The sequence below is a fragment of the Columba livia genome, chromosome 2 (genome assembly GCF_036013475.1).
Source record: "Columba livia isolate bColLiv1 breed racing homer chromosome 2, bColLiv1.pat.W.v2, whole genome shotgun sequence".
Lineage (NCBI taxonomy): Eukaryota > Metazoa > Chordata > Aves > Columbiformes > Columbidae > Columba > Columba livia.
In genome coordinates this window covers 22,650,377-22,676,197 of record NC_088603.1, presented here as the reverse complement: position 1 = coordinate 22,676,197, position 25,821 = coordinate 22,650,377, and the positions used below count along the sequence as shown (strand labels likewise).

Below are 25,821 nucleotides of genomic sequence, written 5' to 3'. Positions count from 1 at the left end.
TCACCAAACCAATGCTCCCAAAGCTGCTGTTGATACAGTGGACTACTTGGTACATTGTGGCTCACCTGTATCAAAGCAACCGCAGGTACCAGCCAGTCCTGTGTGTTCTCCTGGAACAGCATCAGGAGAGGCTGCTGGGCTCCATGGGCCATGGGTCTAACACAGAAAGTCTTACGTCCTTGGGACGCTCATTGTAGAACCTGGGAGTTGAAGCAGTCAAACCACAGGTAAGACTAGCTAAAAATGAATGATGCTGCAAAGGTTTTATTCTGAAAAAAATATATATATATTTGTCCCAAAAGGTCAAGAATCATTATTTTATATCTAGCTATGAAAAACTCTCAAGCTACTAAATGAAAACTGAAACATTTCATTTAGTAGTTTCATTGTGAGAGGTTAGGGAAACAGTTGCCTAAACTCCAATTAGTGCCGTATCCCACGATTTTCACACGCTAATTCACAAAGGCCCATTTTAATTAAAGGAAAAACACCAGGTCACTTTTGTTGGCATCATTAGGTGGGAAAAAACCCCACAACACCCGACAAACCAACCACAACAAAACCCTCAGCAGGCACAAGAAGCTGTTTACCACTCTGTAATGCCATAAATAACAATTACGTTAAATTAGACTTCAGGAACAAGGCCTGAAGTTCGAGCTAGTGTTACTCTTTACTGACTTGAAAAGTTTCTGACACTGTAATAGCAACAGCATTAAGCATTTCCCCTCAATGGAGCAGGTTCACAGGAAGGCAAAGGGTACAATAAAATTGATGACAGTATCTCATAGGCTGCTGTTACAGAAGGACTGACCAAGGGTAGTTATTGGCCCAAATTCTCTATTATGTTGGTTAGAAAAAAGGCTGAAAAACTTTCAGCCTTCCCTGATAAAATGGATGTCATGTTGTTCTGAGAGGAAAAAGGGCTGCCTGCTCTCTGAAGGAAAGGTTAAGCTTTCCAAATGGTCCATCTTTCATCCCCAAAACAATTGTCCTGACAGTAAACCTTGAGCCTGCCGCCCTGAACCCCACAGGTAGTGGGAAGTGCCACCGCTTGCAGAGACTTAGCAAAGTTAATACCAATGGCTCACTATTAGCCTGTAAGCACATACCCATCACAGTCTCTCCATAGCTTCCAGCCAGTCTGCCTCTTTTTGTGCTCAATACCCAGAGAGAACCTCCTTTCAATTACAAAACTCCCAGGAAGTCCATCAAACACCTTTTATCTACATGGCTCATGCTGGCAGAATGGAGGGTGAGGCAGTTCTAAAGCTGTGCACTTCTCTTAAACCGCCGCCCAACTAGAGGTCTAAAAGGTTGGACTGCACAGAGATAAGAGAAAATCCCTTTGCCAACTGTAGTGCAAACATGTTTTCACAGGGGGTTTGAGGCATTTCTTCATGTACTGCTCAGCTGCCTGCCTGGGTCACCCCTCTCAAATCAGCCCATAGTTCAATGTTTGCTGCTACCAGGCTCTAAGTTTGGCATTCAGTCACTCCTGGTATTTGGCTTGATCACTTACTGTAGCAAAAACTTCTAGTAGACACCACCTGTGCATTGGTTTCTGCTGCCACATCACTTTAGAGAAGCACACCTGGATATACAGACCATTGCAACACAATACCCTTGGGCTGGGAAGAGGCACAGGGGTAATTTGAGAGAGGATTTTTTGTTCTGCCCAAGACACAGTGCAGTTGAATAGTGCACATTTTCAATGTGATCCTGCTGGCTTGAACCAAAGTACCACACTATCTGCAGTGGAAAAAGACTTTTCACCTATTATTCTGCTGAAAGGTTAACACCGAGAAGGCAGTCCCCAAAACCTGCTACAACAGTTCCAAACATTTGAGCTCAGGAATCACATGAGATATCACTATGGAAAGATATTTTACTTAGTTTATGGAAGGGTGAGCTCAGACAGAGACTGGATAAATAGACTGGCTAAAAAAAAATAAAACAAAAAATTCATCTGATTTGTCCTTATGGATGCTTACATTTGGCCAGCAAATCCAGCTACAAACCTCCCCAGAGAGATATGGTAAAATGCAGCTGCATTTTCTTTCTTTTAGCTTTCCTTAGTTCTCATTCTTCTTCCCCCTTTATTTGCAGCATTATGCTTACGTAAATGAGTTTATTCTTGCAACAGGCTTTCTTGTACCACTTGGAGTCCACACAATTTTGATTCTTTGTAAAATCCTCTGATAAACAGAGAGATGCTGCACTTCTTGGGGAGCACAGTTGGAACTGTGTCTTTTGTTTGAATGTAAAGCAACTGCTGCACCGCAGGTTCTATAGGCAAACCATGGTCAGGGCAACAGTGGTCACAAAGCTATTTGTCATGCAGATTTTGTCATGGTTAGTTTCTGAACTTCTTCTTCTTCTTCTTCTTCTTCTTCTTCTTCTTCTTATTATTATTATTATTATTATTATTATTATTATTATTATTATTAATTTACACTGTTTTCTATTTAATTGTAAATGGGAACCCAAGTGTATTGCAGCAAGACATGAAATGACAATGTAAAAAACGGGATTGTTCCTTTATTCTCCACCAAGACATATTTAATCAAATGGAAAGTGTCCGTCTGATGGTTTGCATAGAATTTCATTAGCCTCTAATTGCTTTTGACAGCCAGTGGAAATAATGCTGCATCATCATGCAAATGGCAGTACAGTAACCAATTCCGTAGGAATTCACCATAAAGCAAAACATTCCAGCTACAGTATCAGACTCCTTCAGCTTTACACAACACGCCCCAAACAACTTACAACTGTTCCACACGACTAATACAGAAATGTTTTAAGTTAACAGTTTCTTTCTGAAAATGAGGCTTTTCCTTCTTGTGCTTTTCCAAATTACTTAAAAAAATAATACATGGTTGACAAGATACACAGGAAGTATCACCTTGAGTTCTTTCTGCATATTGCTACAGGCAGACATTTCTGATTGAATTCTATTGGAAATAAAGATGTCTTACCTGGGTACACAAATTATCCAATGGCTTGTAGAACAGCCACCAGATAAGGTAACTGTGAGTATCTTATAGTCACTCTAACTGCATATCAGGTTGGTGAAAAGCCTTCCCATCCTGTATTTTTTTTTTCAGCAATAGTCTTGTTGCCCTGAAAAATCCGCAAGAACAGCTGTGAGGCTCCACACACTCAGTAAGTATAAAATTGATTTTTATAACTTTGTTGGGACATCTGTGTGGAAGGTTATAAAGCTGCATTACCAACATGTTTGCCATCCTATGATATCTTTAGAAGAAGCAATTTATATTTGTAAGCTGGAGAATGGATAAGCACATAAAATTTAATTAAATGCAAATTCTAAATTTTTCACTATATATCCCTTTTTCACCTAAATAAAACCTTTTTTTAAAAAAGTAACAATTTTATGTATAAAAAGTGTATTGCTACTAAACCATTTGAAAGTATTCTTAAGTGTAAACTGCAAATACTTTTTTTTAAGTGATTCTGATAGGGAGTTTGGAAAATGCCTCATGGATCATTCTAAAATTTAGACAAATTTCCATTATAATGTCATGATAAAATTGTTCAGAGAATGTATTGAAGCAGGACATAAGAATAGAGAAGTTCATGTAGGCAGTAACCAGTTATGAATAATTTTAATAAATATGCAAAGACGACATTCTGCCACATAAAACAGCCAGTCAGTTGTAAACCTGCAATACATTTTTATGCTATAGCATATGTATCTCTAGAATTAAATAATTGTGATGCCCATGAATATAATAATTTGGATTCTGCAATATCTGCATTTTGCATCAGTTCCTCCCATGATTCATTTTTATAATCTCAGTATTTTAGTTATATTATTTTTACAAATTAATTTTTAACAGATTTTTATTTCATGCCAACAAAACTCTACACTGTAATGCTCGTTGTTTTCTAATTCTATCATTCTTCTTAGAAAAGAATAAAATGGAACTGAGTTAATGGATGCATCTACTGAACAACACATAATTTCAGCACTAAACTAAATATATGCAGGAATGTGGGAAAATATTTATGGATAGATGTGTGTGCAGAGACACAAACACCACGAATGTACAAACTCACAAGTTGTTTTAAGTCCACCCTCTCCTTTTGGCAGAAACACAGGGTGTTTTAGCTTATTTTAATCCAGACTCCCTACTCCTCCGATATGTACAGCCATTAGTACTCATGCATATATTCCCATGCCAGTGCATGAGTGTTTGAGTGAAAGTGGCCTTTCCAATTCCCAACTCCACCGTCTGTGAAATTCATGTGTGGAAAGCAAGATTTCATGTGAAATATGTCCTAGTATTATCTAATATCACATATCCATCCTTTACAGGGAAAGAGAAATGACTAACCTTCACCCTTGTTAGGAGGGTCTCATTTTCTTACAGATAAATGTTAATACTTTTTTCATTAAGGAAGTAATGAAAGCAACTCACGCTACTTCATGAACATAGGTAAACCTGGCTCTAGTAAACCAGCTTTCAGAGGATTAAAACTAAACATTAAACATAATGAAGCAATGCAGTTAAGTTTATGACTAATTATCTAGATTAGCGGACACATGAGTTGCCAAGCAGAGGGAGTATGAAATTTTAATTACCATTCACAACACCGTAAGCCACAGAATACCAGGCATCTATATGTCCATAGATAAATATTGCTGAAAAAAAATTATCAAGCAACACAATACTTATAAAATTAAATCTTCAATAAAAGGAGCAAGTATCAGAATCCAACAGGAATCCAAACGCAACACCACTATGTAAAAGGAAGATGTCTATCTTCACAAACTGAAGTGTCAAATATTTGTGAATACTCAGGTTACTGTCACTAGTGTAATAAAATGCGTCTGAGGGTTTCAAGTTGGTGCATAAGAACCTTCACCTGCAAACTCTCCTCCAAAACCAAGGTGGGATGTGTAGAGTATTGCAACTCTCAGAAACGTATTTGCCACCTCCAAAGATATGAATGCGTGCAGAGAATCACTTGGAACTGATACACGACTATCAGCGGCATTTTGATCATAGGCACTGCCGAATCTCTAGGGCAATCTAATTGATACTATGTCACCATATGAACAGGACTGTACTTAAGGGGAAAGCAGGACAAACCAACTTTTCCAGGAGAGATTAAAATCTCATTTCGGCAAGTGTCTACAAGAATAGTCTCAAAACTGAGGCAAAGAATAAATAAAATAATCAAAATATAAGTTGTGAAATGCCAGACTGAATCTCCAAGAATTTCACCTGACTTCAGAATTAAACTATTTTATTTCAATTGTCAGAGTAAAATTGCAGATTAAAGCCAATCAACAAACAAAGAAAAAGGAGTCAATATTACTAAGTGAATAAAAAAAGCAAAATGGCTTGGTGCATACATCTATAGACAATACAGCATGATTTGATGAACCTGTGTGTAAAACTGTTTTTGAACCATCTCTCTCAGTTGTATCAAAAGTATCACACCAGAGACACCTCAGATGCACCAGGTCAGATACAGTAAGTATCCAAATACACTGAACAGAATTCATTCTCACAAGCTTCTAGCAAAAATGCAGGGTACAAGAGACAACCTCATAAAAAAGAAAACATCATCTGTCCCTCAGGTTCTCCAGACTACTGATTAGAGCAGCTCTTGACCCTTTCCATCAGTGGTAGCTCCTATGGAAGAGGCTGTGGGATCTTGGACCTGAAGAGCAGGAACCCAGTCCCAGCCTGAACTCCGTGTGCTAAAGAACGAGTAGATCTCTATGCTTTTGTTCTACCTACGGCACTCAGGAAACTTCTAGCCATGTTATGGAATGCGAAGGCCTGGCCTGCTGGATTTTACACTGGGAATGAAGTGAAAGGAGTTTCCAGTGAATGAAGCAAACAGAAACTCTGTGCCCTAATGCCAGTTTGCTATTGACTGGCTTATTACCAGCCATCTGAACTGCAGATTCTCCATGTTCAAATGGATATATATGCTTTTGTTCAATGTATATGCATTCAGTAGCCTGGTAGGACCTTTAGGAGCTTACGGCCCCTAAGCTAAAGTTAGGCTTTATTGAGATCCTTGAGAAGAAGTCACTGGATAGAGGTCACTAAAGCTGCACATGAAATCTATGACTGGGATTCTAACTTGTACCATGTCAGCTTCCCATCACCTCTGCAGTTTATGGAAAGAGACGGATCTCAATGAATACTTCCGAACTTACTCTGGGAGTACTCTGAAATACGTACGTATTTCAAGCAAGCCTCCTGAGCCACTGTCCAAATCAGAGTCTTTAATTCACAGTATTTAACAGCTCTGTTAAATACTGTTTTATATATTCCACCAAAAAGCTGTCCTAAGCCTGGTCCAGTCCAAACTCCAGTATGCCTTAAAATCAAGCCCAGAGAAGACTAGTCCTTTCTATTCTGAATGCAAATGCAAGAGGCACACAGAAAGATGGTTAGTTATTATGACATGTTAATGACAAACACACCAACTTAGAACTTTCATCTCTCATTACAGATTTGCCTCAAAAATAAAAATATAAAAATTTATTCCTGAAGATTCACATAGATAAAACTACAGGGAGGGCTGGTAAAGACAGTTAAAGAAAACGTGCAGCTGCAGTCAGATGTTAGCATTGACTACTGAATGTTATCATTAATTTTAAAACCACCACACCTTTAGAGCTATAAGAGAAATAAGAGAACTACACCTAGTTCTCTTATATCTTACAGTGCTAAGTAAACAACCCACGCCAACCATTTTCAGCCATAACTCACATGAATTAGAGTCAGAGCAAACAGATAAACTTTAAGAGCTACAAGACAATTGTGTTTCTGTTAGCCTTTCATTCCATAGACAGCCCTATTTTCAGTCATACATAGGACTACAAACACGGAAAAAGACAATGTTGAATACTTTTCTCCTGTAAAAGCACGCATTGGGTTGAAGAGGGAACAGCAGGGTTTCTTTTGTGTATCATTCACAGTTCTGCATCGCCTGGCAGCCATCCAGAAATATCCTTCCTGGTTATTAACACAGAATAAATTCAATCTCCCTTCAGTTATTTTTTTATTAGGCAAAACATATGAAAGCTAGCTACAAGAACTCGCTAATGAGGCTTGTGTATTTTCAGCATCACCAGATTCATGTGAAACACACAGCCTGTCAGGATTTTTTTCCCTCCCCCTATTTTATGCACATAGACAAATCCAGACTTTCCATTAGTTCACCGATGTTGGGGACTTTTAAAGTTCTTAAAAGTACCTGTGTTCTCTTCATAGGAGGTTTGCTTTGTTTGGTGCCTGAAGTGAACATGCACATAAGGACCCAGGTTCTCCTCATGCCTTTGGACGTGCAGCCAAGGGGCTGATGTAACCAGCCCCTGCAAGTTCAGCTTCCCCCAGCTGGGCCACATCTGGTGCCCAGTTCAAGAGGTAACTCACACTAAAATTGCCAAAATAAGTGATTAGTTCCCAGCTCTATCAGGTCCTGAACCCCCTTGCCACACAGCCACACCAGAGCCAGGGATGGACTGGGTACACGGGTGGGAATGCACAGCCAGGGTGGACACACAGGGCTGGTGTCACCCCATTCCCATGGAGTGGTGGCCCAGGACCTCAAGAGCACGACTTGTTTTTTTCATGCACTGTCTTGGCCCGAGGCGCCCCCTTGACTACAGGGACAATCTAAGGTCACTCTTCTGTCCTTCCTGTGATTGCCGGACGTGCCCATGTTTCAGCACTGAGATGAAGCCAGGCTCCACAGAACAACGAAATGTTTTGTTTTTATCATTCCCCAAATACTCGCTCTCCCGAGGACAGGGCCACCAGCCTGCATGTGGATTTTCCCACAAACACATTAACGCCAGGGAGCCAAGAGCAGTTATTGGGGGAGGTGAAGTCACCTGCCACACTCCCGGTGCTGTCACTAGTATGTTCTTACAGCCATGGCCATGTCCCTTGCAGTCGAACAGGCTGGCCAGGCCAGGGAAGCCCATTGCTTGTGCACAGGTTGGGGAGGAGACTCAAGCAATGCGAATATTAAATGAAAGACCGTTTTAGCAACACAAGTGTTTTGCTTTAACAAAAAGGTACATCTGGGCATCACTCAGCTCTGGCTTTACTTGGTTACAATGACAGCCACAAAAAGTGTGACCAGAAAATTCATCTTTAAATACCAAACAAGAAACACATAACCTTTTTAGAAAGTAGAAAGATTACTGTATCAAATAAGAGACTAGAGGTTTAATTGGAACAAATATCAGAGCTGCATATGCAACTGGATCGGAGACTGAAGCGTATTTGGGGCATGCTGGTACTACTGGCAAAGTTCTCCCATCCCACCTACTCCTGAAGCACACATGATCCACTGCAACTAACTATAAAAGTTTCAGATTTTAATTAAAGTTCTACATTACATTTTACACAGAAGTATCATGCTTTACCAGAATGGCGCTAACATGAAATATACAGACATATATATAAAAAATTGAAGGAAGAAAGCTCTAGCACAAAAGAAAGCAATTGTGTCACAGTCATGACTATTTTAATGAAAGTGCAAACAAAACCTCTGACCCCAGCAGCAAACGCAAACACAAGTGTCAAAAACATGTCGTCTTGAATGATCTTTTTACATGTCACTTTGTTCACCCTATTAAGATGCTAGTTGTTTCTTTGATTTATCTGATAATAAATTTTTGATGACTAGTGAGTCTCATAAAAATTGCTCTGGTGCTGACTACATTGATTAATAAGCCAAAAGAATCGAAACTGTCAGAAATTCATGTGCAAGAGTAAATTACTGCCCAACATACATTAGATATTCCATAAAATATAGAATAAAAAAGGTTGATTTGGTAATTTTATCTTGCATCAATTTGCTTGATGTAATTTATATTCAGGATCATCACTGTCAGTCCTTGCATACCTTTCCTTTTTTAAAGTCAACATTAGAGTAAATCTAGATTTGGGACAGCCAAGAAATGAACGGAAGACAGAATATCAAACACAATAATAAAAACTAAGATTCAGAATATAGCTTGGAAATGATATCCAGTTGAAAGGTGACTAAAAGCCATCTTCTCCAAGTTGATAATGTCTTTGAAGAGTCCTGGACAACGTAGTCCCACTCTCTTTCCTTGGATAACTCCCAAAAGCATTTAGCAAGCAGCAAGTCCCACAAAAGCAGACACTGGAGCAGGCCAGAGGAATGGATTAGGGTATATATATGAACAGGAATCAAACTTTGCCTTTTCCTGTCAAGAGAAACCATATTCCATACTTACAGCACTGGGTTTATGATTTGCTCCTTTTACTTCTGCATAGATTTATCATCACATGACAGCATTTTGTTGCAAGGTACATGATTGCAGGATTGAAAATCTGATTATAAATTTATAACTGGGCTTTATGAATAACAAAAAGGATTCAGGGAATCACTGTTCCCCATTCAGTGACATAAATGCTGCTGTTCACATCTACCACTGGAGCCAGCTTCTTAAAACATCTGCCAAAACTATGAAGAGTGCTAATATTCTTGCATTTATTATTATTATTATTATTATTATTATTATTGCTTTAGTGAAGCTGGAGCAATTGAAATAGTCAGTATCCTAAGTAATTCTATTTGCTCTTTATGGTCCTCCATATTTCACTTTAGATTATAATTTCTTTCCCCAGTTTCCAAAAGAAGTGTAATAAAGAAGAAAAACTACAGCATAGTTTTTCCTGCGATATTTGATACTGTTTTTCAATATATCAGATTTTTAGGGTTAAATTATTAATGTGGTTGGGTACAGAAGAGAAAATAGCCATTGCAGAGCTGTAGTCAAAAGGACTTGGCTAAACAGGACCTACATCTGACTATCCTCAGCTTTAACAGTAGGACACTTCTTATTTGGACAGAAGAAAATGAGTTGAAATAAAGGACTGAGAAATCCTGTGTCATACACGGTAGAAGTTCCTGAGGTTATACTTCTAAAGAAACAGTTAATTTTAATAGCAATAATTTAAAATTAAATCTGATCATAACCACTTTCAACACTGTTCCTTAGGTATAAGGGGCTGTAAAAGTACATATAAACCAGATGGCAGTAATACCTGCTAAAATAAAATAATGGCTTTTAAAAAGTTTATCAGAGCTTGAACTACAAGTAGTTCCAACAAATGGCACCAGAATCATTCCCACCTCAGCCCTCCCCACCGGAGAAATAGTTGATAAAGTCAATCATAAAATTAGGGACACTTCCCTACCTGACAGCCCTCACCAGGAAGGTAAAAAAATTGCTAAAGATCACACAAAACCCTCAAATAATGCGAGACTGAAATAAGAAACCAGAGTTCAATAAATGCCAGCATGTAATAAACCAGATATGACTGCATAGAGAATAGCAACTGCAGACAGTTCTGCTTGATTATAAAAGCGCCACTTTTTAATTTATCTCTCAAATAAAACCAGCAAATGTGTGCAGTAACTCTTCTTGTTTGGTTGTAAAGAACCAAAAAGAAAACAAAAAAAGCAAAACAAGTGAATTTGGAAAATTACAAAGGGTTAACAGGCTTACCACTACTTGCTGTTAGTTACCCAAGTTTACCAGAAAATGTTTATTTCTACCTACACATTTTCCATGTCAGTTCTCAAATAGTATTGTTTTGTCTGTCGTTTCCTATTTATTTTTCTCCTTGTTGCAGTCTAGAAGATTTTCTTTAAAATGTGCTATCGTTTTTGTTACTTGCTGTAAAATCCAAATTCTTTTCTCTACAGTATTGTCACAAAAACAAACAAACCAACCAAAAAAAGCCCCCAAAACCACCACACATACAAAAACCCAATAGAGCACACACAGACACCACCCCCCTTCACCCCATCAGAAAAAAACAAACCACAAAAACAATTAAGTGAGGCACCTTCGGGGAACATCAGTCAAGTTTCTTAACCGTGTGTGTTTTGGACACACTGCCTTTGGTTAGCAACAACACTACCTGGAAATGTTGAGAAAACCCCTTGAATCCATTGGAGATGAGAAGTTTGGCCCACCACGCCCAGAGCAGTGGAGCACACTATTGGATATGAGGCCGTGAAACTGCAGCAGTTGTGGTAAAATTTAAAATCAGTCAATAGATCATCTTGGGCTGCATCAAAAGGAGCACGGTCAGCAGGCCCAGGGAGGTGGTTCTGCTACCCTGCTCCACTCTGGTGAGACCCCACCTGGAGTCCTGTGTCCAGCTCTGGAGCCCTCAGTACAGGAAAGACATGGACATGTTGGAAAGGGGCCAGAAGAGGCCACCAAGATGATCAGAGGGCTGGAACAGCTCTCCTGTGAGGACAAGTTGAGAGAGTTTGGGTTGTTCAGACTGGTGAAGAAAAGACTCCAGGGAGACCTTATTGTGTCCTTTCAGTACTTAAAAGGGGCTGATAAGAAGGATGGGAACAGACTTTTTAGCAGGGCCTGTTCCAATAGGACAAGGGGTGATGGTTTTAAACTAAAGTAGGGGAGATTCGGGGTAGACATGAAGAAGAAATTTTTGCAATGAGGGTGGTGAAACACTGGCCGAGGTTGCCCAGAGAGGTGGTAGATGCCCCATCCCTGGAGACATTCAAGGCCGGGCTGGATGGGGCTCTGAGCAACCTGACCTAGTTGAAGATGTCCCTGCTCGTGGCAGAAGGATTGGACTAGATGAGCTTTGAAGTTCCCTTCCAACCCAAACTATTCTATGATCATCATCTTTGTATATTTGGTATAATGTATCAAAAGCCATCATAGTTCATATAGTACCTCCATACTGAGATGTTGCTCTAAAAACATATTTTCCCAGAAAGTATCCCGAAGCAATGAGATGACAATAAGAGCAAATGAATCTGCTGCTTTCTCTGTCAGCTTGCCCTAATAAGCATCCTTTTACAAGCTTGTACCTTGCTTTCTTGATCTGCCTGACTTCTGCTCTCAAACAATTTTGAGGTGTCTGTATCTAAACACATTTTTAACATCCCTTTAAAACTACTGACACCAGAACTGAATTCAGTATCAGCCTCAGCTGATGTTGAAAGTGGTTCCTATTCCTGTATTCACTAACACAAGGCTTCTTTTAGGCCTTTTGGCTATAGCACTGAACTGTGAGATGACAGTGCACTTCAGTTTTATGTCTCTTAAAACAACTGCTTTTTGGAAAGCAATATTGAGTCCTTTTTATCTCCTCCTGTAACCACAATGCATGGTATATACTATATACCTCTTTTTCAGAGATATGCAACTTTTCTTTAAGCTGCTTTAAAATACACTATGCATTCGCACAGTTCATCATGTGATCCAGGACGGCCCATATTTTCACCGTTGTCTTCCACCAGATTCCAGGTCATCTACAATTTTTAGTCAGAAATGACTGTATATTTGCTCCCAAATACTTGAGGAGAACATCTAATGGTTACAGGTCAGCTCTCTGTGGAGATCACCAGAAATGTCGTTGTTGGTAATTATCTCCCAAGACCTATAGGGCAGTTGTTAATTCTTCTGCGCATTTTATTGAAATCATGCAGTGCTCATTTTCTGATCAGAATGTTTGACACTGTGCAATCTAAATGCTTCACAAAATTCTATGTCATTAAAGAGCTGCCTTGACGAACTTCATTTAGAATGTTTCTTTAGGAAATAGTTCTCAAAATCATATTCATGCCTTAATTGTATGAATTATATTCATACTACAGTCATATTCTTTGAATCTTCACTAGTAGAATCCCATGTCTCTTCTTCACTATTTAATCTGAAACTGATGTCAGAATAAACTAGGTCATAACAATCCAGTTTAGTCTATTTGTCTTCCTTGATGTTGAAAGGATACCAGCACTTCTGTCACTTTCTGGCATTTCCCTAAAAACACAATTTAATTAAAACAAACTTTGGTTAGTCCAGACTCAGTCAAGTCTCCTAAACTTTTTGACTTCACGTCTGCAGATCTGGAGGTTTAAAACCATTTCTCACAACAAAATGTTGGTCAGGCTTCTACTGAGTGGACTGAGAAATAACTAATCTTCCTTAAAAGATCATCCTGCCTGCACTGAACATAAAACGAACCGTAACAGAACATGATTAATAATAATGAAGGAAGGAAAGTCATCTGACCATCATAGTTCAGAAAAGGACCCACTTAATTTCCAAGATTTATCAAATCAGATAGCCAAAGGCTAAGAGCCCAACAAGGTACATCCCGCTCTGGATAAGCCTTTTTTCCCACTGCACATACTTTATTCAATCTCGCCTATTTTTTTTTCCTGCTCAGTGTGCCAGTTGCCCGCAGCTGCACATCTCACACTTTGCTTGCTTGCTTAGACCCCAACCTGCTCCCTACACCAGGTCCTCAGTTCTGCTTCTTACCAGGTTCTTTGTTACATCCCTACCTGTTTCTCAATTTGGATTTTACCATAACTACCACTGATTTTTAACTCAGCTACTGATCTTGCCTTGCCCTATAGTTAGATGCAACTTTATCTTGTTTCCCTATTCAAATCCTGTATCCTATTGTCACTGTTTTCCCCGCCTTGGTTTCATCAAGTCCTCAGCTTCTACACTTTCCTCACTTCTTTCCAATTCTGCTTCTAACAGAGCCTTAGACATCTGGCCCCGTGACTTAAGCCCTGGGCTATCATTCTTGACATGGTAAATGGATTACTGCATAATATTCTAAACTTTATATGAAAGTTCACATCAAAGGGAATGGTAATACCAGTAGTTAGACTAGTATTTATATGTGCGGTATCTATATCTGTCAGATACATCAGTGATAGCTTTGTTTTTATTACTTATCCATCTTAGTAATATATAAACACAAATATACGGAGATACTGTTTTTCTTTTTTATCTTTCAACATGGGTTCCCGTTTGTTCTTCTTTAGGGAAGAGTTACAGATTTGCATGTAAATGTTGTCTAAAGATGTCAGGACTCTGAGTCATCTATTGTCTCTGTTGGAAATAATGTACTAATATATTTATCAATTTTTAAAATACAGCCAATAAATACAACGTTTGGTTGGAATACAAATCAGTATTTTTTTATAAAATATACAGTACCACGCCTTTGATACAAAAGAACAAAATGTAAATTACATTTTTATATTTCCCCACATCAGGCTGATAAACGATTTTTATCGGTTAATTAATTTTTTTTTACTGGTACGTGATCAAAATGTGTGAACCAGGATTGTTAACAGTTGTTTATTTCTTAGTTATGATGGATCTTGATTCCTGCCTTCCTTTGATGGAGGTTCAATCTTCCATGAGTTCATCTTCACACAAGATGCAGCATCTCAGAAAATCTCAGCCAAGGTAGATCACTGAGGTCGTATCTTTTCTGCTATCTTTACCTAGTCTTTGAAACCACCCTAAAATACAGGAGGCCACAGCTACCACAGGCACAGATTGTGCACCCATGCCAGGGGCCAAATGGTAAAAGATGCCAAGCTACAAAGTCACTGAAATACAGAAGTGAGGTCCAGCAATGGACTGTTAACACATAACACCATCTTATTTCTCATATGGGGCCCAGGGCAACCACACTGTGCAAATGAGAAGGAAAAAGAACTACTAAAGGTTAACCCTATGAGCACATGCACAAGACCCCTAGAAACAAGCAGAATACCTGTTTAGAAGCAAAAGTATTTGCAGAGCCAAGCCTAAGAGAAAACTAATGCACAAACCTTCTATTCCACAATGACCAAAGAATACTAGTGACAAAAGAAAAATAAAGACGGAAAATAGCATTTATCAGGGCCTATTTTTCTTAGCGAGGCAGGGTAGAATCATCCTGAGTTCTTTAAATCTCCACTGACCTCTGTGAGTCACACAAATGGTTGAGGCATCTAACCCCACTCCTTTCAATCAAATTTATGTCAGATGTTTACATCAGCTCATTTGTGTTCCTCTCTATGGTCTCTGTTTCCCCCAGAGTCTTCAGAATACTCACATTCTACTGTCACCATTAGAAATTATTCCCAAGAACAATTTGGTTTGCTCAATTTGGTTCTTTTTGGTAACATTACAAGATTAGATAATGACTAGATAATACAAGAAGTTATTTAATTTTACTCAGAGACTGCCAAAGAGAAGCATTCTTTCTATGTATTTCTTCAACATAAGCAAAGAAAGAAATATAATGAAGATTTTCATAACCCCAAATGAATTTTTCCTAAGGAATATATAATATACAAAATAACAAGTAATTATTAGGTTACTAAAAAAATAGTCATATTAAACTATTGCACAAAACTGCCATACATGTTTATTTAAACAAGTTACTAAATGCAAGAATATGCAAAATAATATTTTGCCTTATTTAGCAAACAATGGAGCTTTGTCTCCCTTAACTGTGCAGTTCAACTACCATTGATCTATCTTAATATAGGGGGTTTCACCCAGATTTTTCACTCAAAAATCAGTACACTTGAATACAGGAGCACAAAGATCTGCCTGCATGACAGACATGCCATCCTCTGCCATGAGAAATCATCTCATCTATTCCTGGTCAAACTGATCAGAGCTCGTTTTGAAACAAGTGAGATTTTGGCCTTCGTTTCTTCCGTCAGAAGGCAATTTCTATCAGGTTATTACCTTGCTCCCTGAATAATTAGACACCTTCCTTCAAATATATACCCAAGCAGCTTATTTCTATTTGTTCTTATGCCCAGCCTTTCTCTTTTTAATACCTTAAATGAAACCTGTTCCTCCTTGTTTCCCTCCCAATGACAGCACAGATCTCTGTTATCAGACTTTGCTTTGCTAAATAGACCAAATACCTTTTAAATCTCCTCTTGCTCTTCATTCCTTTTATCATCCTATTATTCCTCCTCATTTTGCCTGTTCCTGCCTGAATTAATCTTTCATGAAAATGACAACCAGAACCATGTAATATTTCCTTTTCTGTACTGGAAAATTCCCACTCTCTAAACCCAGCTCTGGAGATTGTGCTTCTCTTCCTCTCACTCCTGCATATCACACCGGTGGCTCACAGAAAACCTGTAGCTAATACACCTAAGCCTTCCCCCTCATTTGCCAATTCTTCCTGTGCGGTGTGCAGATTCTCTTCTGCACTGCCAGCTTTGTGTCATCAGCAAACGTCACTTAAATACTCCTGCTTTTTGTGCTAAAAAAAGAAATTCTTGCAGGTCCATGACTGCTGCACAAATAACACCATTCCAGGACAATCTCTGCAATTAACAGTTCAACCTGCGGGTGCCTACATCTCATCTGCTGTTAACTCCCACTTCCCCGGCGTGCTTCCCAACCTCCAACACATGGATTTTTAACTTGTCTGGCCCCTTTTCCATTCCGTGATAGGTGGGGTTTTACTGAACATCATCTTTACATCTTGGACAGCACCAACCATGCAGCTGAAACTAAATAAGCTTAACAACTGGAATGAGAACAGGAATTATTTCAGGATACTATTTGTATTCTAGTGCATTACTCTCTGTATCTTGCCAGTCTCCTCTAGTTGTTAAAAATAAATGCTGAAATACTCTTCATGAATACAATGTAGAAGGAGAACTTCTTACTTCATGACCTGTGTCTGCTGCCCTGGAAGCAGCTGCTACATAACAGTGGGGGTCCAATGCAAGAATTCATTCTCAAGAAGCAAGCAGGACTATTGTCTCTAAATAGAAGACTGAACCAAGAGTGGATTCTTCCAGGCTGTCACTGCCAATAAAATGAGGTTTTCAGTAACAATGCTTAGCACAGAGCAGCCTGTCCAGGGAAGCCTGTGTTACAATGCTGCCAAGCAATATATGCTCAGCATAGCATTTATCAAACCATTTCCTCTGCTAAGAGTTGATGTGGCAGTCTTTAAAATGGTTTGCTCTTCTACCACCTTTCCTCATGGAAATGTGAAAAGTGCAACTTACCTCCTTTCACAACACATCTTGTCGAGACTCTCGACTCCAAATTGACTGCCTTGTGGGGAAAACCTGCGTTCTAGAAACCTGACAAATGGTGACTGTTCTATCATAATTCTGCCCCACTGGAATAAGGAGGTCAAATGGGGAGACAGCAATCATTAAATAAAGTGTTAAAAGGTGATTGCTGGGTTCAACAGCAGCTTAAAAATGCTAGAAGTCTGAGTGCTACTCTAAGCACTCAGGACCTAGCAAATTATTTTGTTTTAGCTGAGATTATACTATCAGGTGACGACGACTGCAATAGACTCTGCTGTGATACAAGCAAAAGCACTACCCTTTCTCTTGCAAGAACAAACAGGCAAAGAACAGGTTTCATATGAAGATTGATCAACAGCACGTGATTAATGACAGAAATGTACCCAAAGAGCAGCTTTCTGGTTTAATTTCTCCGTACATGTCAGCAACCAAACCCACCCACTGGTACCAATTGTACATCTCAGCTTTACCTCGTCTTAATCAAATCACTAATTGTCTTACACTGATCCTGATGAGCATCACAGGATTTCTGATCTTCATAGGAACTTAATTCACCGCTTTCGTTCAAACATTCCTGTCTGTCTGCACTTGTTTCAGTACATTGTAACCACTAAATCATACAACCCATCATCTCTTTGTCAGTGCCCTAGACAGAGAAAATCCTCTGAGAATATGCTTACAACATAAAGGTCACTTTGAAAGTAGACTAAAGGCAAAATAAAACACTTAGTTAAGCCCTTTGAGAACATGAGGTTGCCACTACCCTTTATTGTTTGAGCAAGTTCTTTAACTGCTTTTCAACACTATCATGACACCACACGGGGAGTTTAATGGCACCTTCTGAGTATCTATAGAATCAAAGCCAAAATTCAGCTTACTAAACTTTCAGAAAGCAGTCAGAGGTTAAAAATCCTTATCTACTTGGCAAATTGACCTATTTCCAAATGATGCTGTCACAGGATGATACGTGCAGTGGGCGTATTTTAGCCAACAAAAGCTAGCAAAGTGCCAAGAGCTGCTGAATTTCCTGTTAAGAATTAGGAGCCCCTCCACACACATTTTCTGCCACAATATATGGCCTGTCTTTCTGTCAGCACAAGTCTTCCTTGAAAAATGAGGGTTGAAAAAAATCACCTGGCATAATTTCTCATGAAAGGTAAGGAAATTAAAGGAAATGAAAGAAGCTACAGAGTAAGAAGAGCTGATCTGAGGGTCCAGCTGACTAACACGCTTCTGAAGTGCAATTCCACTTTTATACTTGGTACTTCGGTACCATATAAAACAGGAGTGTGAAAATGTACGAGTATGTGAGACAAATGACATTTTATCTTTAGACACAATCATCCCTCACGGGTGTCATCTCTTCTTACCAATTAATCACTACAGCATGAATATCCTAAGACAAAGCTAAAAATGGGGTGTAATTTTTCACTAAATATGCTTGAAACAGTCAGTACATTTCACAACAGAAAGAAGACGTTTGTGATCTATTCGGTAGTTGCTTCACAAGTGCAGCCACACAGAATCTGAATTGAAAGCTCCGATATTGACTGTAGCCTACAGCTATGGCTTGTGACAGCCATCAGTAGAAACCTCAAGGTTTAGTAACGTGACTGCGAGAGAGTCCATTGCCAAGACCCACCGAGTTACCACTTTCTGGCTGAGATAACAGCAACTTAAATAGGATGCTCTAGTCACTGCAAACACAAAATAAATTGTATTAGCATAAACCCACTTAGTGAAATGTAACTTGCTAAACCCCTGAAACTTGACACTTGTGATTGTATGAGCACACCCTCTCTGTCTTAGCCAGTATAGACAATGTTAGGCTTGTAAACAATGTAAAATCAATATTTGCAATCAGCCAGCAAAAGCAATGGGCATAGGGAGACAATTACCATCGCTGGAGCTCAAAATCCATCTGCGATATAGATACATAGTTCCTGGTTTATGAAAGTACCTGAAAGTAAACTTACTGATCTGATTGTCAGCTGTGAACGTATGTGAGCTGTTCTTTTTTCTGTGTTGCAAGTGAGGTTATCTAAACACCATTCTATCCAACCACCTTTGTCAGCTTTACCTCAGAGTAAAAGTTAAGCTGTCTGGGTTCTTCAAATGTTGCAAGCTAATTTTTATATTTTTCTTTTAGCTCAATGATCCAAAAAAATCAAGCTCAATTTTGCTCAGTTAGATATCTACAGAGAAAACTATTATGTTCACATCTCAACCTTGTGATTTGCTTAATGAGAAAAACGATACACTACCCAGGCATAAGCTCTGAAAGAAAACAGAGGTTGAAAGTCTATAGCTGTTAGCAGAGAAAGATCAAAGTTTCATCACAAAACAGAGTTTTCATTTCTTCTGTGTTCACAGCTTATTTGCTTTTGTGCACAATAATGCTACTAGACCCGTTACCTAGATGATGCCATTGCTCATGAGTTATAGCACCTAAAATCAAATGCAAACAGAAAAATGTCTGTAGCAGGTGGCATCCAAATAATTCTCAGATCACATATTTAAAGGAAACTGGAAATAAAAAGGACAATCTTTTTTCAGCAGGAAAATCCACAAACTCTCTTTATAGCATGTAAAACAAATACAATCAGGGAACAAAAGAAGTTGCTGCGGGATTCTAAGAAAATTACACAGATATTTTAAATTTATGGTTTAAATATGAACTGGCTATATGCTGAAAATAAAAAAATGAAATCTACTTATTAACATCTGCATGCTTTTGGTTTTCATCACTAATCTTTGAAAGTAATGACATTTTAACTGAATAAGCTGCTAAGATCAAAATGCATGAGCCATAGAAAGATTCTATGATTCTATTCCCCCACCCCCAATAATGGGTAGTCGGATTTTGCTCACACTGTTAACTATACAGGCTTTATATATGGCTGTGAACAAAATCAAAATCAGCCAATTAGCCAACAAGACACTGTTACACCTCAGCAAAGAACAAGACATTAAACATAACGTGGATAATTTAAAGAGCAATAGTTGAGGCAAGTGATGAATTACAGAACCTTTGGTGTCAATTTTGATTGCACAAGAAAAGTTGACAGAGCAGTTTAATATATGCATAGTTACACATTTTTTTTCTTATAGATACAACAACAGCCCCCACCCAAACTGAATATAGGTCAAATTCTCAAAACTGCACTTCAGCCCTTGAAACACTGCTGTCCTCATGATGCCCAGAGCTGTGAGAACTGCAAAAGGGCCCCTAATGTACATTTCTCAAAAAAACAGATCCAAAATTCAAAATAAAAAAAATTATGAAGAAACCCATATGCAGCTACACAGAGGATTGTGGGGAAGGGACAGTCTAAGGAGCTAGACAGCTATTTCCCTACACCATGTCTGTAGTACAGAGTACTACTGGGAGAAGGGTGTTGCAGCCCACTTAAGTCTATCTTGAGAACACAAATTACAGCATAAATATCAGGACATTTCTGAGACACACAATTTTTGTAACCACTCTCCCATCTGTGATCCTTTTCACTTAAATTCTGTAAATGAAGAACAGCCTACAAAAGCCATTGCTGGATCACTTAGTTTCATATAGAAATGTACATCTCAATTACTTAACCGGAATCCCAAGACCTTCACTTGTGAATACTCTCTCTTGGTAATTAAGCTCAGACAGCTACCACATCAAAAAAAAATGACAGAAATGCTTACAAATGATTAAAATATTTTTTTAAATTAAAGGGAAATGCAAAAACTAAATTTCCAACCTAGAACTTGTACTATCTGCTGTAACACCTACTGCTTCTAGGCAGACAGTACCAAGGTTGTTTTCAGACATGTAAAAATAACTTGTAATGTTTTACTGTAGCCTGGGAACATGGAAATTTCATGGAAATTGAACGATTTATTTTCAGTAAAATGATTAAAGAGAGTATTTTCTTAACAAATGCTTTGCATTTGTACACAAAATTTTGAATTAAAATAGAGAAGTCCCAGCATAAGTTTTATTTTTTTCCACTTACACTGTTGAAGAAAACATTAGTATCTGTACTTGAATTACCAGGACTGTAGACTTTTGTAAACCAGTTCAGATGAAAACAGGTTTAAATTCTGGACAACTCTTTCAAAACATAAGAACTTGCATTCAAAAACTTTTAAAAATATCTATTTCAATCTATAAAACCTTACTGTACATATTTAAAATTAGTACTGCCCAAAGGCTTGTCATGCTTGCTCTTTTACATCTCTTATGTTACTTAATAGCTCTTAGAAATGAGGAACAAATGCAGGCCAATATCAAGCAGTCTTTGTGCTTCCCTAACATGTCTAAATAATGTTTATTTACCTTCTTTTTAGCAAAATTCCTTAATATAAATGTACAGGTTTGCATATTTGCCCTGAATACCAAGCTACTGCATGGATTATGAAAGAAGGATGTAGTTAACAACACTTAGCCAAACATGCTACAGGAAAATACAACACAACCCAACACAGCTACAAAATGTAATACTTACTATTTGTATGTTTCTGAACGAATGTATTCAAAAACATGAGACACTCCCAGCTGGAACTGGTCAGCAATAGGGGTAACCCAAGGATTGTTCTCTGCTTTGAAGACTTGCTTTTGACCAGTCAAATCCAGATTACCTGAAAGGGATTAAACAAAACAATATATGAAAAAAAAATTAAATACAAAAAATTTGAAAGAAATACTGTGCTGTGAATATAAAACTTTTCATTCATTTCAGAGAATATAACCATAATAAAAGCAAATATTTCAGTCTTAGCCAAGAAGGAAAGGAGGTCATAGTAGTTCCCACCATACTGGATGCAGTTCCACCCTATTCACTTCACAGTGCTACTACGATCCCCAACAGGATTGAACTCAATCCATGGCATTATAATATTTATTCATCAAATTAGTTCTAAGCAGTGCTTAATAGTGCATAGGTGTTGGGTTGTCCTTCTGCAGGTAAATTCAGCCAGCATGGGCAGGACAACTGCAGTAGAAGTTGGGGCTTCCTGATTCCCAACTCCGAACCTCCCAGCTCTGCTATGGCATTAAAATCTCACATAACCACTAAACATATCTTCAGGAGACAATTCAGCAAAGTATCCCTCTTCACCATGGCTTGCAGGAATAAGAGGAGAACGATGCTGTGGTAGGAGTTTGCTCTGCTGAAACTTAGCATTGCACAGCATTTCTCCATCACTGCTCCAAGCATCATGTCCACAAGCGACGGCCAACAAGAATTTTGGCCTTCCCAGTGACCAACATGTTGTCTGTACCCAGATCCTACCACTGATCTGTAGTTATAGTTCTCGATACTGAGAAAACAAAAAAAGGTCATTCTTGCAACATGCCAGTTTTACCTATTCTGTTGACATGAAGACTTAAAGTGACTTATTAGGGGTTTGCTCGGGATTTTTTTGTTCATTTGTTCATTTTGTGTTTACCACCCAAAAGCCAAACAGTACATGCTTTATTGAAATTCCTCATGACTATGGATACAACAAGCTGAATTCCAGGAAGACCTAGCCGTTGAAATATTTTCTTCTGTTCTTTAAATCTGTGCTATCTTTTAAAATTTATTTTTCTGAATCTTACGATGAAGAGGTGCCTACCCTCCTCCCAGAAACCTAAACTAACTAATCATAATAGCAATAACAATAATAATAATAATAATAAATCTTTGACCACAGAAAACAAACAAAAAAATTAGAAGGTTTTGAAGACGGACCAAGCCAAGCTGCCAGAGAAATCTTAAGTCAACCTGACATGCTAGCTTTTCAAAATTAAGGCATTTATGTAAGTACCATGAACCCACATGCTATGGGACCTGCTGCAAGCACTGTGCTTGCTGACCAGCACGGTGCATGTTCTGCATTAGAGCCAATCCTTGACTTGTTTCTCTCCATAAAAAGGGTTAACACAATTAAAGACAGACCATTATACCCTGTGAAAAGATGTCATGCATCTCATATTGGCCTATCCGCAAGTTACCATTACCTCGGCAAGCTCATCTGTCAGCTGTCTGCAGCTGGTTCTTTGGCATAACAGCGGGGAGGGCGCATTTCACCCCCCTGTCAGTCAGCGGCAATTGCCCTTGCTGCCTCACGCTTCAGTGCGCCTCGTTAGGAGCCTTGCACCCGTTTCCTTTATTAAGGGACTCGGCAGCCCTGTTCTAACAAGGATCAGGAAGCAGGATTAAGTGCTGTGACAAAGAGGACCTAATAAGCTAGAAACTGGTGTGTCTAAATCTACGCTGGCTCAAGGCGGGGGCTCATGCTGCTCTGCTATTCAGCTTTCAGGCAAAGGCCACCGGGGAACGAGCCAGCACTGTGATTAGCTGTAACCCTCTGACCGGTGCTGCTATGAAGATCACGTATCACTCGGGGGCTTGCTTTGCAATTGCAAATTGGATTTTCCATTTTATTACCTGCAAAAAACCACATACATTGCTCTCCAAAACTACCAATGCTGTAAGTACTCACTTGTAATTACAGCTCTGCAAGTACTGCATCAAGGTAAAATGATCGATCTGTGTACAGCTAATAAAAATAGTTATTGGGGATGCAAGCTTGGCCCCATCATGGGTCAAATTCAATGTTGCTTACAGAAATAAGTCACACATTCTCAAAATCTCAATAGCCAGGGTCTCAGCTGAATCCTTTCCTCTGGGGCTGCATCACGAATTTACCACCCAGGAGATGTTGCTGTCTGTTTCCATCCCCACAGTGCAGTCTGTCCACTTCCTTTCCAAACACCACATGGTCCATTTAAATGTAATTAATTGCAATAAATACTATGCTACTAAAGCCAAGAAATCTTACAGCAAAAAGAGGACTGCTCAAGCAAAATGAGCTGTAGGTCCCCATGCCAAAGTAATCACTTCATTTTCCTCCAACTTCTGTTTTTCCCCAAAACTCACTGGGGGCAGGTGCAGATATTTTTTACCTTCAGAGGCAAGGGACAGGCAGAGGCCCTAAGGGTAAAATTAATCTAATTACAGGGGAAACTGGGGCTCCTGAAAGTCGAGCATCTGCACTGAGATCCAGCCCCTCTCTGCCCAGGGCTTGGCTGGCCCAGCAGCCCATCCCACCAGCCCCTACAGCTGGAGCTGGAGGTGAGCTGCCACCAGCAAGTGTTGTAGTGTGAAAAGGAACAACTCATCTATCCTTGTGGCAAGCACCAGGAAGAGAGCAGATGCTCCTCCGCAGAGGAGTAAAGGAGTGCTGCTGCACATAGAGGGGGAAGGATGGGGCACAAGACACCTTAAACTCCTCCCTGTTCAAAACTGACATATCCATCTGGAAATGAAGGACAGAAATGGGCAGAAAATTAAGCAGGATAAGAAGTCACATAGAGTCTTGCCCCACTAGGGAGGAAATGGAGTCTGACACTCCTGCCACATAGCAAACCACTTGAGAACTAAGAAGCCATATCATCAAAACAGAGACAGGATGGAAACGTGTCACTGCTGTGTCACCACACATTGCTTGTGGCCATACCTTGGTGTCCTTTCTGTGCTTACAGCTAAACCACGTGTGAATCAAGGGCTTACTTAATTCTGCTCTGGTCACAGGATGTCCAGGAGTCCCAAGCACGACGCCAAAGTCTCAGCCACATCCGAGGAACAGGGTGTGCGGGGGCAACCAAATACAGGAGCCCTGCATGAACCCTTCTGCGCCAGCACACCAAGAGGCGGCCAGCAGTGTGGAAGAGATCATCAAACCCACCTGAAGCGACAGCTCTGGAGCCAGACTCACTGCAGGACTGCTGTGTGACTGGACACCTCACAGATGTGTCCCTGTACCCCTACGAACAGTCTCCTTGCCTAGAAGGCATTTTATGGCAGCACTGTGCGCAGAAATGCTGTAATTCCATCGCTGCAGCACCAGAGCCATGGGCCAAGGAAAGAGCCATGGCAGATGAGCCTTCATGCGTATTGTCTAATAGCAGTATCAGCAGAACACTGTCCCCAGGCCTTTAGGAAATTTATATACTCTTCTGCTACACAGATCACATTAAATCCCTTGGATATTTCTAGTAAGCAAAATACAAAATTGCCTCTAGTAAAAATCTAGTACTGTAGATTGAATCACAAAATATATTAGGATTGGAGATTGCATTGGGTCTGTTCTTTCCATGCACATTAACCTATTAAAAATATTTATCATCTTTACAATTTGGCCTAGTAAACTAGTAAACTAAAATTGTATTTCTTCATGATGGACTTAAGGTTCTTGCTATTTTGCCATACTGAAAGAGGCCAGCTCCACTGAAATGCATTACAGTCACAGGACTCTGGTAAGAGAGGAAAAGGTTGTCCTTAAGATTAGTCAGCACAGCCCTTTTTCTAGATCACAGAAATGTTTTTCAAATTATTTTTGAGCACTTCTAAAATTATTCTTATAAATAAATAATCAAAACTATATATCCCTAACATGTTTAAGGAACCTTCTGATTTCCAAGCCTGAAGGATACTTTTTTAAGCTTTCTACCTTGAACAGACATAGATTTCCAAGTAGGAAGAAGGCAAAGTGGACACGTGCTGCGACCAGTGAGCAGACACTAAAAAGAGAACAGAGTCTGGAAAAGTGAAGAGCAAAGATAAATGTTTAACAGCTCACTGCTGTGGATGACCTGCACAGAATGACCAAAAAGCCTTCTAAAAGAAGCCAGCTGTGTGGTCCTAAAAATATCTGATTTCGGCAACTTTTTTTTCTGTCTCAGCACTCATTGTATCTAAAAATGATCCTGAACCATTAAGTTTGATTGGATCAGTGTGACTGTGTTTAACCCACCTTAAAACAAAATTGTTCCTGTGCCAACCTAGTAAACTGCACAGACCTCAAAACTGCCTGCTGCCCTAATGTCTTGTTAGCTGCCACGTGGAAGCTACAGTAAATAGATCGACACCAAAACAAACACTGGAAAAT

The 25,821-nt window shown here is 39.3% G+C and overlaps 1 protein-coding gene across 5 annotated transcripts in view; it reads right to left on the bottom strand.

Moving 5' to 3' along the window:
* Positions 1 to 25,821, bottom strand: part of RSU1 (Ras suppressor protein 1) — a 104,945-nt gene that overhangs the window by 39,168 nt on the left and 39,956 nt on the right. For 3 of the 5 annotated variants that reach the window (XM_065050911.1, XM_065050910.1, XM_065050912.1), the window contains exon 8: positions 21,393 to 21,525. In XM_065050911.1, the coding sequence (XP_064906983.1) occupies positions 21,393 to 21,525 (133 nt within the window). Of the gene's footprint in view, positions 1 to 2,975; positions 3,121 to 21,392; positions 21,526 to 25,821 lie in introns of all 5 variants that reach the window. The other 2 variants (XR_010469992.1, XR_010469993.1) reach the window with 1 other exon arrangement.